Source organism: Leuciscus leuciscus, assembly GCF_965113295.1.
Source record: "Leuciscus leuciscus genome assembly, chromosome: 9".
NCBI classification, from domain to species: domain Eukaryota; kingdom Metazoa; phylum Chordata; class Actinopteri; order Cypriniformes; family Leuciscidae; genus Leuciscus; species Leuciscus leuciscus.
The window spans coordinates 30,115,026-30,129,076 of NC_138733.1; the positions used below are offsets into that span (position 1 = coordinate 30,115,026).

The 14,051-nt window shown below is 38.9% G+C and overlaps 1 protein-coding gene across 2 annotated transcripts in view; it reads left to right on the plus strand.

Moving 5' to 3' along the window:
* LOC309506870 (protein sel-1 homolog 3) overlaps positions 1-14,051 on the plus strand; it is a 17,533-nt gene continuing 3,482 nt past the window's right edge. For both annotated transcript variants that reach the window (XR_014208955.1, XM_082180826.1), the window contains exons 1-22: positions 1-667; positions 764-1,259; positions 1,528-1,654; positions 1,753-1,874; positions 1,959-2,074; positions 2,295-2,359; positions 2,444-2,576; positions 2,782-2,911; positions 3,004-3,147; positions 6,055-6,254; positions 6,407-6,586; positions 8,728-8,847; positions 8,925-9,065; positions 9,268-9,330; positions 10,157-10,330; positions 10,433-10,560; positions 10,884-10,967; positions 11,134-11,224; positions 11,310-11,394; positions 12,300-12,409; positions 13,160-13,287; positions 13,673-13,775. Coding sequence is in view for 1 of the 2 variants with exons in the window: in XM_082180826.1 (XP_082036952.1) it covers positions 617-667; positions 764-1,259; positions 1,528-1,654; positions 1,753-1,874; positions 1,959-2,074; positions 2,295-2,359; positions 2,444-2,576; positions 2,782-2,911; positions 3,004-3,147; positions 6,055-6,254; positions 6,407-6,586; positions 8,728-8,847; positions 8,925-9,065; positions 9,268-9,330; positions 10,157-10,330; positions 10,433-10,560; positions 10,884-10,967; positions 11,134-11,224; positions 11,310-11,394; positions 12,300-12,409; positions 13,160-13,287; positions 13,673-13,775 (2,991 nt within the window). In the remaining variant the exon portion in view is untranslated. The remainder of the gene's footprint in view (positions 668-763; positions 1,260-1,527; positions 1,655-1,752; positions 1,875-1,958; positions 2,075-2,294; positions 2,360-2,443; positions 2,577-2,781; positions 2,912-3,003; positions 3,148-6,054; positions 6,255-6,406; positions 6,587-8,727; positions 8,848-8,924; positions 9,066-9,267; positions 9,331-10,156; positions 10,331-10,432; positions 10,561-10,883; positions 10,968-11,133; positions 11,225-11,309; positions 11,395-12,299; positions 12,410-13,159; positions 13,288-13,672; positions 13,776-14,051) is intronic.

Genomic DNA, 14,051 nt, shown 5'->3' on the forward strand with positions numbered 1-14,051 from the left:
AAAACATTTTTTCTCCAAAAAGTAGCTACATGGCCACAATCCCCAAAAAGAAAGGTGGGAGACGGAATCATCTATCACTCTGAATTGTACTTCAGTAAATTCCACTTTCTTCTTTTTCTTTTTCAACTTCCGGTAGGGTGTGGTCAAATTTAATTAAAATAACAACTCTTTAATTAAACGGTGCTAATTCTGAAATTTGCAACATTCATGAGCATGTCTGCACAGGTCACAGTCATAGCATCGTTTTAAGATTGCATTGAGAGTTTATTCTCGGTTTACACTACACATACACATACATTCTAATTCGAATTACCAGCAGGTCAGAATCACAGCGCTTAATCACGAGAATTATTCATGAGTAGCCTACGCTAGATTTGCATTAGAGGGTGGAACTGTCCCTTCTGTTTGCTTAAATTCTTCCACCTGCAGCTCAAACAGGATGTTATCCCGGGATCGAGTACCTGCTTTGGCATTTGATCACGTGAAATCCTGCACTTCAACGGTTATGGAAGCGGATATGGAAACCAGCCGTCTGTGTTCATTTTAATTAAATTATTTCGTTTAATCCAAATCTTCTGATAGCTGCTGTTTTTTTTTTGTTTTTTTTTGAAGACGAATGATGGGAGATTTGAGTTTTTATTGGTTGTGTTTACATGTCATTGTTTCTGTAAGTAGCCTACAGTTACTACATTTCAAATGCAAATTAGAGGTAGACCAATAGTTTACATCCATAATTAAATGTGTTTTATTTGTTTATAACCAGGTGCCTTTAACTGTCTGTGTGAGCCGATCCAGCACAGGTGTTGTGGCTTTCCTCGACGCACCTGACGCGCCAGTCTCCAGTTGTCCTTTACGCGTTCAGTACACCTGTTATGAGTCGTCCGAAGTACACGTTCAGGTTCTGGTTTCTTTCGATTCTGGATCTACCTCAGTTGTTTTTCACAAATACTGGACCTGCGAGCCCGGTCGTGGCAGAACCCGAGTGGTGGTCGTGAGTTTTCCTGACTGGCTTGTGTACCGGCCCGATTGGATAACGCGCAGTTCTGACTGGGTTCTCAGCTGTTTATTGCGAGGTTGGATCGGCCCTGATGAATCCACCGGACCGGGGAGGCTTTTTAGAGCCAGTGTCACGGTTCCCCTCGATGTTCACTCACCACTGAGTCGACCCTTCAAACAACACCTGCTTTGTGCCAACTGGGACACAGATCTGCTCTGGAGAGTCAGGGGAGATGGCATGCCACAGTGCGCGGAACAAAATGGTATTATAGCATGGTACTACCGTTGGACATGCAAATTGTAGTAATAGCATTGTTGTGGTCCTATTTTAAGTACATTGGGGTTTCATGTACATTATATATTAATCATTCACTGTGCACAGTTGACCCCAACAGTATTTGGACACTCAAGCAACAATGCATCAATGGCACAATACTATCCTTTTTTTAGTGTTTTTATTTGCAAGCTTAATCATTAAAAGTTTTGTGTTAATTTATCTTATGTTTTCAAACTCTTTTATTTTCCTTTAAGAGGTGACGTCTCTTCTTTCCACATTGTATGCCTCTACTGGTGAGCGTTATGGCATCACCAAAACCCTCCAGCCATTCAGAAATGAAGTTTTGGAAGGCCTGAGAATCAAATCTATCTATTACCCCTGGTGAGAGCTTGTGCATTTCTACTTATTTGCCAACCAGGCTTAAGTTTAGTAATTTAATCCACAGAATAACTGAGTTATTGTTGATTCTGACTCTTTAGGTGTGCCATATCTCTCTGGGTTTTGCTGACAAATCCTTGCCGTGACCGTTTATGTGGACTTCTGCACCACATTGACGTGAAAAATAATTATGCCACCCCTACCTTGTTCCTCACTGACACTGGTAAGGCTGTGATGGTCTCGGACCACTCTCACTCATTTCTGGTTTTGATCAATTACAGAATTTACCTTTGTCCGATTCGTTCAGGTAAGATTCACGTCCAGGTGCATGGAGATGTGGGGCGCTCATCAGCGTTCCTTTCATCGTTTAAGGTTCCTCTTCATCAGTGGTGTCGTATCAACCTGGAGATTCTGGGACGAATGGTGAGCTTGTGTTTGGATGTGTGTGTGTGTGTGTAAAAAAATGTGTGATAAGCACACAGTACTGAATGATCTCAGTTGGTGGCACAAAAGGAGCCAGTTATATAATGGTCAATTACAATAACATTTGTACACCTCTCTACTGTGGGTTTGGCTCACGGTTCTAGTGCAAAATGCTCCTGTTCTTTCATATTTGAAACTCATCATGTTTCTTCTCCTGTAGGCAAAAATTTCTATTGCATGTACCAACGGACAGCAAAAAACTGATATGAAAGCTGATGAGCACATGTAAGATTCTTCATTTAAAGCAGTAAAATTGAAGCTTCACAGTTATAAGCTATTGCTATAAGAAGGATCTGGTGTTTTGTGCAGATTTGGCATGAACATCATGTTGGATGACACGCATGGCTATTTTGTGATTGGTGGAGGTAAATTCATACAGGGGATTGAAGGATATTACGGACCGACTACATTCTATCGTATACAGGGGCTCCCTGCTGACCAGGTAGAATTTTTTTTTTGTAATGTTTTTATATTATATAAAGATTATTTTATCCAAAGTGATTGACATTGCATTCACAGTATACAATTTTAACAGTTGATGCGTTCCCTGAAAATTGAACCCAGGATTTTTGCATTGCTCTAGCAACATTTTGAGTATACTGTATTCTATTCCCCTGGACTAAGCATGATATTTTACATCTTCACAGGCTGAGATTCACCTTCCTCATATAATATCAAAGGTTAATATCACTGGATGGTTCCAGTCTTGTCAAAATTTCAAATCAGAGCTTTTCCTCTCTGTGCCAAGTCACTCGCTCACTTTAAAGAGACTGTCAGGTAAGTACCACAGATGTCCACTAGTCTGCGCTAGAGATCAAAATATGTATTTTTGTCATTGTCTACAATTATGTATGTATGTTCACATCCAGACAGCTGTTTGGACACATACACAGAACTGCTGCTGAATCACAGTACAGGAAATTCAACAGAGCAATGCATGTTCTTTGAATCTCAGACAAATCCTTACAGACGCCAAGTTGCACAGTTGACCAAACTACTGTCACAGAAATATGGTAAGATTATATTTAAACAGTTTATTGATGGAAGATCAAGTGTTCATATTATGTACACTACCATTCAAAAGTTTTTTTTTTCTTCTCGAAATTACTAATTTTATTCAGCAAGAATGCATTTAATTGATCAAAACTGAAGATTTATAATGCTACAAAATATTTATGTTTCAAATAAATGTTTTGAACTTTCTTTTCATCAAAGAATCCTGAAAAAAAAAGTTTCCTCAAATATTCAACAGCATGTTTTCAACATTGATAATTATAATAAGAAATGTTTCTTTCTTATTCACATATTAGAGTGATTTCTGAAGGATCATGTGACACTGAAGACTGGAGTAATGATGCTGAAAATTCAGCTTTGCCATCACAGGAATAAATTACATTTTAAAATGTATATTATGATAGAAAACAGTTGTTTTAAAGCGTAATAATGCTTTACAATTACTGTTTTTACTGTATTTTTGATCAAAGAAAATCATGAGCATAAAATACTTTTTTTCTAAAACATTTTACTGACCTCAAATATTTTATAGGTAGCCCACTATATCATGAGTGTTGATAAATTTACAATGGAGGAACCCAAGCAATATCTAGAAATTAGAATATCATCCCTGGTAAAAAAAACCCAAAAAAAAAAAAAAAAACCTTGAAGGTCTAGTTTGAAATGGATTTAGTTGTTTTTTTCCTAGCCCAAATCTCCTCTAAAACCAGTCTACAGACCAGCTGGGACTGGGGGACCAGCAAACCACCTTAGACTGATCTAAGATGTTTTTTTTTTTTAGCAGGCACAGACTCAGATCCCCTTAGAAACTGCACTGATACATACACAGAACACCTTAGCAATCTTATAGCAATATTCTGGCAACCACCAGAGCATAGACTGCACTGATTGGAGTGTTTTGAAGATGGAGCCACTGATTTCAGATGAGCTTACTGATACTGTGAAATCAGTTTCTGTGAGGACATGTGCATTCCCACAGGACTAACTCAACATATGACAACGATAAACCATGGTTCACTGCAAAAATCAAACTGCTTCACCAATTCAAAGAAGATGACTATAGAATTGGGGGCAGAGTCTTGTATAAACGGGCCAAAAACACTGACAAAGGACATAGTAGCCAAGAGAAGCTACTCTGAGAAGTTGAAAACAGGTTCCAGCAAACGATCTCTGGCCTTTTCTCCGCACAACCATCAACACCTGCTAACCCCCGTCTCTGCGCTCCTACTACTCAACCTGCACTTAGAATCTGTGTAGAGAATGTATCTTGGCTCTTCCGGAAACAGAAGATCAGGAGAGCACCAGGCCCAGACAGTGTCTCACCCACCTGCCTAAAAGTCTTTGCAGACCAGCTGTCATCCATCTTCACCCAGATTTCTGGAGCGATGCAAAGTTCCTTCACGCTTCAAATGTTCCACTGAAAGAAAGAAAGGGTCTCCATCCCAAAGAAACCCAAGATCACTGGAATGAATGACTACAGACTTTAATGCTTTAATGTCTGTGGTCATGAAGTAATTTGAGAGACTGGTGTTGGACCACCTGAAGGACATCACTAGACATTTGCTAGACCCCCTTCTGTTTGCTTATCGGGCAAACAGGTCATCGGATGATACTGTCAGCATGGGACTGCACTACATCCTGCAAAATCTAGACAAACCAGGGACTTTGGACAGGAGGAGGTTTGGGATGATAGTGTTGAAGGCCAAGATCATTGCATTATTAACTCACAAAAAATCACATCCAACACCCGCACACTGTGTGTTTTCTCTCCCCACTGCTCTTCTCCCTCTACACAAATGAGTGCACTGCCAAAGACCCCTCTGTTAACCTCCTAAAGTGCACCGATGACGCCACAGTCATCGGCCTCATCCGAGATTGTGATGAGTCTGTATAGAAGAGCGGATGAACAGCTGGCTGTCTGGTGTGGGTCACAACAACCTGGAGCAGAACATGCTCAAAACTGGCCCAAATGGAACCCTAAGCCCTCACAATCTTCTTACTAGTCCACACTTTTGTGATATATTTCCACTTTGACGGTTGGGTAGAAGTCTGCTGCGGAGCTCGTGGGCTTGCGGGATCGAAAGTGCGCATCAAGGGCGCATATCGGCCGCAACGGGGGCACGCGTGAGCACCCTTCTGAAACCTAAAATGACAAATGGGACACCTTACAGTCTTGTGGACTTAACAGACATGCGCAACCAGCGGCCATTGTAAGACCACATACTGCAAGTGCACATGAAGTGTGCCATTTGGGACAGGGCCAGTGATGATAGTGGACTTCAGGAGGACGACTCCAGCACTCCTCCCCTTTCCATCATGAACACTCCTGGGCTCTACCATCTCTCAGGACTTAAAGTGGGACACTCATATTTGTGAAAAAGGCCCAGCAGAGGTTGTAATTCTTTCGCCAACTGAGGAAGTTCAACCTCCCACAGAAGCTGCTGACACATTTCTACTCGGCTGTCACGGCAGTCCTCTGCATTTCAACTGTCTGGTTCAGCTCAGCTACCAAATCAGACCTCGGAAGACTACAACGGACAGTCTGGACTGCTGAGGGAATAATCAGTACTCCCCTTCCCACTCTACAAGAACTGTACTCATCCAGAGTGAGGAAAAGGTCCTCTTTTGAACTGTTGCCATCTGGTCGGCGCTATAGAGCACTAGAACAGCCAGACACAAGAAACGTTTCTTTACCCAGGTTTTTTTTTTTTTTTTTTTTTTTACTTGTCATTCTGTCATTCTCTCTTTGCACTGGAGCTTCTGTCACCAAGACAAATTCCTCGCGTTTAAGCATACTTGGCAATAAATCTTAGTCTGATTCTGATCTTCGAAAAGTGCCTGTCTGTGCAAAAGCCGCTGCCACAATGATATGTACTTTTGTGCTTTTATTGTTTCCTCTATTGTAGGCAGGGTGAATGCGACAGCAGTGGGAAGGGTGCTGTATGCTCTAGTCCTCCGTAAAATCAGTGCAGCTCACAGTGTGGAGGTTATAACCAGGATGATGCCTTTCCTGCTGCAGTCTGGCTGCTTAGGAGACTATAGAGCTCTGCATCTGTCCTCTGTGCTCTACAGCAGTGGAATCGGAGTCAAGAGACAGCCATACAAGGTGTGTATTTTGGGGTAATGTGGTGATCAGGTCACTCCGGCATTAATCTTGCGTGTGTAATTGTAATATGATCTCAAGCATGGCTGTCTAATACAACAAAAAGTGAATGAGAATTAGCCGATTAAGATGTAACCTGATCTGTGGCACTGCAGGCTTGGCTGTTGTCCCTGTTGGCAGCTCAGAAGGACTGGAGATTGGCACTTCTGCGTTTAGGGCACATGCACCATGTTGGTGACCTGGAGACGACCCCTGACCGTGACCTTTCCTATGCTTATTACATTAATATTGCGAGACAAACCAGCATTGATCAGAAGAAACCCACCCCACAGCAAGTAAGAGGCTTTTTTTTTTTTTTGCTTTTGCTTTGTAAAGCCCAATTACAAACTTTTATCTATAACAAGTCCCACATTTCTATGGAGCCGCTAGGGACTTGATGGTAAAAATACATTTTAAAAAAGATGGGATTGAAATATATTTTAATGCGTTTGCATTCTTTTGCAAAACATTTGCATTCCCTGAGAGATTCTGTTGTATTGTAAAACTTGAGAGAACAGAAAGTTTCTTGGGGGAACGCAGTTGTTTTGCTGAAATGAAATACTTTTTCCAGAGAATGCAATGTTTCTCGGTGGAACGGAAATTGTTTTGTGAGAAAACTCAAATGATTTGCGAGAGAACGCAATGTCTCTCAGTGGAATGCAATACTTTTGTGAGAGAACATCATGTCTCTAGGTGGAACGCAATACTTTTGTGCGAGAACTTCATGTCTCTAGGTGGAACGCAATACTTTTGCGAGAGAACTTCATGTCTCTAGGCGAGACATGAAGTTCTCTCACTTTTGCGAGAGAACTTCATGTCTCTAGGTGGAACGCAATACTTTTGCGAGAGAACTTCATGTCTCTAGGCGAGACATGAAGTTCTCTCACTTTTGCGAGAGAACTTCATGTCTCTAGGTGGAACGCAATACTTTTGTGCGAGAACTTCATGTCTCTAGGTGGAACGCAATACTTTTGCGAGAGAACTTCATGTCTCTAGGCGAGACATGAAGTTCTCTCACTTTTGCGAGAGAACTTCATGTCTCTAGGTGGAACGCAATACTTTTGCGAGAGAACTTCATGTCTCTAGGTGGAACGCAATACTTTTGCGAGAGAACTTCATGTCTCTAGGTGGAACGCAATACTTTTGCGAGAGAACTTCATGTCTCTAGGTGGAACGCAATACTTTTGCGAGAGAACTTCATGTCTCTAGGTGGAACGCAATACTTTTGCGAGAGAACTTCATGTCTCTAGGTGGAACGCAATACTTTTGCGAGAGAACTTCATGTCTCTAGGTGGAACGCAATACTTTTGCGAGAGAACTTCATGTCTCTAGGTGGAACGCAATACTTTTGCGAGAGAACTTCATGTCTCTAGGTGGAACGCAATACTTTTGCGAGAGAACTTCATGTCTCTAGGTGGAACGCAATACTTTTGCGAGAGAACTTCATGTCTCTAGGTGGAACGCAATACTTTTGCGAGAGAACTTCATGCCTCTAGGTGGAACGTAATACTTTTGCGAGAGAATGCAGTGTTTCTTGTGGAATGGAAATTGTTTTGCGAGAGAACGCAATGTTTCTTGGTGGAACGCTGTTGTTTTGCGAAAGAACAAAATACTTTTGCGAGAGAACACAATAGTTGTCCCAAATGACGCACTATACACTCTGTACTTATTTTGTTATTCAGCATCGAAGTTTGTTAGCCCCTTCCCCTCCGCTACGTAAATAAAACTCCGTCAGTTGAGTGCTTGCATGCCCAATATTCCACACTTTTGTTTTTTAGGCTAATTATGTCTATCATCTGGGTATTTATTATGGCCTTTTTCTTTTTGGAATTTTCAATGTGAACGTACTCGCACCATTCATACTACAAAACGGCATAGAATAGTGCATAAGTACGCAAATTGGGACAAATCTAATGTTTTTCAGTGGAATGCAATACTTTTCCGAGAAAATGCAATGTTTCTTGGAGAAGTCCAATACCTTTGCGAGAGAACCATAACATAGTTTTCTTTTTTTTTTCAAACACCATGTTCCTTAAATTTCTCCATAAATTTTCATCCAGTTTTATGAGTGGATAAATTAAGTTGTCTCCCATATTAAAATTGAATTTAACAGACAAAAATTAGGCTGTGAGGCACAACAAAACATTGAAAATGTCTTATCCAGTAGAAATTTGTATAAAGACTTTAGACTGATTGGATGTGCTTAATTTCATTGATGCATTTTTTGCCATTGCATTTTAAAATAACATCTTCTGTAATACCTTTTTGTCTTTGGGTGAACTAACCCTTTACAAAGTCTGTCATTAATTCATTCATAAAATTGAGGTTAATCCACTGGAGTCACATGGATTACTTTTATGATGTTTTTACTGCCTTTCTGGTAGTTGTGCAAGGCAGTTTCAATGGCTTTCTAAATAACATTTCAACTTCTCTGTAGACTTTTGTTGAGTTGATCCGTTTAAATGATGAAGAGACCCTGAAGGCCCAAACCAATGAAAACGACGATCTATTTCACTGGCTAAAGCTGCAGGCACGAAGTGGAGTGGCTGAGGCTGAGGTACTACAATTCACATCCAACAACAAATCAAATGCACAGAATCTTAGCTGAAAAGGTTTGTTTGTTTTCTTCTTCAGCAAGCAATGGGTCGTATGTTATTCTGGGGTCAGCAAGGTGTGTCTCCAGACATTCAGACAGCAGTGAAGCACTATGAAAGGGGAGCCATCAAACTCAATGACCCCGTGTCCATGTACGATTACGCCATTGTGCTCCTTACGGTCAGTGACCTTTATATCTTTGTTATATCTTATGTGCAATCCTGAATCATATATGTTCAGAATATATTTCAGGATATGATGGTTCATAAAGAATATCTGATTTGGCCAGCAGAGGGCAGTCTTGCAAAACATTTAAGGTGAATACTGCTGAGGAGAAAGCTAAACCAGGCGTACTAAATATCATATTTTCTTGTACTAACAGGGTCAAGGAGTTCCAAAAGATGTTCAGAAAGGTGTTAAATTCCTGAAGAAAGCAATAGAACAGGTATGTCTTGCCGGTGTCATACATCTAAATTTGTTCAGACTGGGGCTTGGTGCATAAACTTAGTTACTATTTTAAGACTGCGTCTTAAGATCTACCCTAGTGAAAAAAAACATACTAAAATGTATTTTAAATGCATCATACTAAGTATACTACAAATCCATTTACATATTTACTGACATATCACTTGACACTCACTGATCTATAATTAAACTTTATTGCACAATGCACATTTCTTAATATAAAGCCTAAATGTGTAAACTATTAGTAAGGACAGTGTGATCTCTGTATAATATCAGTGTTTAAATGCAAGATATTTAAAGTGTACATAAAGTATACTTGCAATAGTTCCACTTTAGCACAATCAAATATACTTAAAGTGTACATAAAGTATACTTGCATTAGTTCCACTTTAGCGCAATCAAATATACTTAAGTATATCTTTAGTTGGACCCAGGCACTATTTCTGCACACTTTAGTACAAAATTAGTTTTTTCAATTAAGCAGATTTTAAGTATATCAGTTTAAAATTCCAAAAGTACATTTGCAGGGTATTTATATTAAGTACATAAATATGTAAATGTTTTTGTTGTATACTTAGCATTATTTTTGGTATATTTATTTTTCCCTAGGGTAGTTTGACCAACTAGCAGTTAGTTAAGAGATAACTTTCCTTACTTTTCCATTTCAAATTTAGTTTTGATTAGTTTATGCACACTATTTATGTTACTGAATGTAATAGATGCTCATGCATTTCTTTAGTTTTTTATTGACATATTGACTGTATGTCACTCAATAGACACCCTTTAAGTGATGTGCCATCCCGCAGGGGTCTGTTCCCGCTCTCACAGCTCTGGGCTGGTACTTTGAGCAGTACGAGAAGGATTACGAGAAGGCGGTGCATCTGTGGGAACAGGCTGATGCCAAAGGTCACCCCGATGCTGCCATGAACCTGGGAGTTTTCTACTCTCAGGGCCTTTATCCCGGAGAACCTGCCGACCAGGTAAATCCTCACACGGCGAAGTGCTTTTAAACCGATTATATTAGACTTATATTAGACTTGTGATATTGTTTTTCTTTAACTATGATTTTGCCTTTTCATCAGTTTAAGGCATATAAGTACTTCTTGAAGTCAGCCCAGAGAGGACTCTTAAGCGGTGGCATTGAATTGGCTGACATTTGGATTCATGGGATCCCCGGCCAAGTTGTTCGGCGCCCAGCAGACGCTATTCTGTATGTAACTCAAAATAATATTATAGAACATTTTTATTGTAGATCTAGACCCAAGCTTTATCAACCCTTCATGCAACTTAACATAATTGGCTGAGCGTGCACGTGTGAATGGGCATGATGCCTCTGCTACCCATAATCCTCTAGTGGCATTCTTTCTTAGTACTAGTTGACATTTTGTCTTTGCGTTTGAATTGAACTCTGTTTGCGTCATTGAATCATTTTTTCCCTGTTGATCACTGCTTTGAAACAATCTGTATTGTATAAAGCGCTATAAGGATTTATTTACATAATTTTTTTTCTCTCTCTCTCTCTTTGGACTTTAGTTGGGTTAAATGGGCATCTGAACAGAATGGATATCTGGGAACAGTCTTGAGGAACGGGCTGAATGCCTATTTCAAAGGAGACTGGTAAACCTTTTTGTTTGAGTGCAGATATTAATGTATAATTATCATAATATTAAATTACAATAAGAGAATCCTTTTAGATTTCATTTACATTAGAAAAGGAAGTTGCAAAGGCCACTTTCTATTGTTTACCCCCCTCTCTCTCTCTCTCTCTCTCGTATTGTTGCAGGATCATGTCTTTGATTTATTACCTCAGTGCGGCAGAGAGTGGATTTGAAGCTGCTCAGTTTAATGTGGCGTACCTTTGTGAACTCAACTCAGTGAGTCCGTTCTAAACACTTGCTTTAGATTCAGATGAACATATTCACTCGATTGGCTTTGATAGATGTTTTATATCTTTTATAGGGCTCTTTGGATCCAGCACTGGTGACTCACTGCATGTTAAGATATTACAACATGTCGATACAGAATCAAGTTCCAGCTCCTTATGGTAATTTAAACAAATTTATGATTAATATACTAATACATTTTTTCATTTTGTGTGTGTGTGTGTGTGTAATCAAAGGAATAAAAAAAACGTAATAAGGACAGTAATGTGAGTTCTAGGTCTAATTGTAGCCTAGCTGTAAAGTAATCTATTTAAACTTTTTGCAAATTCAGTTTTTATTTGAGAAAATATACACAAATCCACTCTTATTTGTATGTCTTATGTCAAAAACACAAAACGAATGAATGACATGGATCATGTAAATGTATGTCTTATGTCAAAAACACAAAACAAATGAATGACATGGATCATGTAAATGTATTTTCAATGCAAAATTCCATAAAAGTTGAGCAGTTTGCACTGTATATAACTGTCCGTCGTTGAACATGGCTATCGTAAAACATTTGTCAAATATTCAATGTGTAGTTACTTGCATCTTATGCACTCTTTCACTGTAAAAACTAAAGTGTCTCGCGTTGGAATTCTCGCTCGTCGTCAGTGAACAATAAGCCCCGCCTTCTTTAATCTGATTGGCCGTCTCTATAATTTTGACATTGACGAGCACTGTAAGACTGCTGAGGTTGACCAGCCTTAAATGTACATTTTTAAACCGTTTTTGTCATCCTAACAAACAGAGTGGTGTGTAATGGAGTGCAGCAGAGCAGCATCAAGAATATCAAATATTGGGAGGGGAAATTTAGCCATTTTTAATTATTATTAATACGAATACATACCTGCAGTATAATATAAAAAGACGAATCAGGGCGGCAGTCATGTGTCTTCACAGTGAACTGAAGTGCTCCTCTTGAAGGGCAGCTGAGGTTGGATGGCGTGTGCTCTTTCTCATGCTCCCTGTGGCTTAAGCTTCAGTGACTGCATGTGGTGATGAGTGTCTGTTTTCCTCTCAGCTTTGATCAGAATGGGAGATCTGTTCTACGGTGAACAGGCTTTGGGCAGAAAAGAGGTTTCTGATGCCGCAGAGATGTACAAGCAAGCAGCTCTCAAAAACGAACCACAGGTACCAGTGTCAGCTAGTGCTCTAACCTTTTATTTGTTTTATTCATTTTTTGTATTTATTATTTTGATATATATATATTTCTAACAAGCTTTATCCTAACAAAAGTATTTGTTTTTATTCTAACAAGCTTTATTTATATTACAAAAAAAGTTTTAACAAGCTATTTTTCTCCTAACATGAATGTTTATCGTTTTATTCTACCAAGCTATATCTGTTTGTTCTAAAAAAAATGTATTTACTCTAACATAAATATTTATTTTATGTATTCTAACAGCTCTATTTGTTTTGTTTTTAACAAGCTATATTGTTTTATTCAAAAAAAGTATTTGTTTTAAATGAACTGAAATATTTTGTTTATTCTAACAAGCTATATTTGTTCTAACAGGCTAGATTTATTTTTGTTTTTTTTATTAGTTGTTTTTTAAGCTATATATGTTTGGTTTAACAAGCTATATTTAATTATTATAACAAATATAGATTTTTTTTTATTCTAACAATCTGAGTTTATTTGTATTTATTATTTTAATAAGCCATATTTGTTTGTTTGTTTGTTCTAACAAGCTATATTTATTTCTTCTATCAAGCTATATTATTTTTAGGATTTAGTTATTTTCAGTTTACCTAAAAATAAATAAATAAATAAATAAAACCTTTGTTTAGGGTTGTTTTCTCTTTGCCCATACCCCCCCGCAAACCCCCATTTCAATTCATTAATTTCATATTTTAATATTCACATTTCTGTCTCCTCAGGGTTGGTATAATCTTGGCCTGCTCGTCCAAAACGGAGAGTCTCTGCCGTTCAGTGTTCTCTCTGAGCTTAATTTGCTCCACCTTCACTTAACAGACAGACAGAAGCTTCTCAGCACCCTGTACCAAAGGCAAGACGACATCTCAATCACCCTAAAACATTCAGACTGCCATTATACACTTCAGACGACTCCATTATACTCTTCTCACTAGCTATAGAGCGGTGCAGGTACAGTATGACGTCAGAACCTGGAAGTCTAATTGGCCGTTGGTTCCTTCGAGATTTTCCAATGGTCTTTTATAATGGGGGTTTTCGATTTATGGGTAAAATAAATGAGTATCATCACGTTATGTTTACAGGCTTTATTTTACTCATAAATCAAAAAAACCCATTATAAAACCCCATAGGAAAATCTCGAAGGAACCAGCGGCGAATTAGTCTTCCTGGTTCTGACGTCATACCTGCTCATACCACTCTATTACAGTGTGTCTTATTCTCCATGTTTTTTTCTGTAGGTGTAGAGAGACCAATAGCACCGATGCATACCTGCCATGCACACTGGCACTGATCAGCGCACACCTACGATCTTTCCAAGTTCATCAAGATACTGCTATAAAGGTCTGTGTATTTTTTTTGTCGTTAAAGGGATAGTTCACCCAAAAATGAAAATGGTCTTACTCACCCTCATGTTGTTGCAAACCTGTATGAGTCTTTGTCCTGTTGAACACAAAAGAAGATATTTTGAAGAATGTTGGTAACCAGACAGTTGATGGACCCCATTGACTTCCATAGTTGGAAAAAACAAATGTTCTTCAAAATATCATCTTTTGTGTTCAACAGAAAAAGAGAAACTCATACAGGTTTGCAACCACAATGAGGGCGATTAAGTAATGA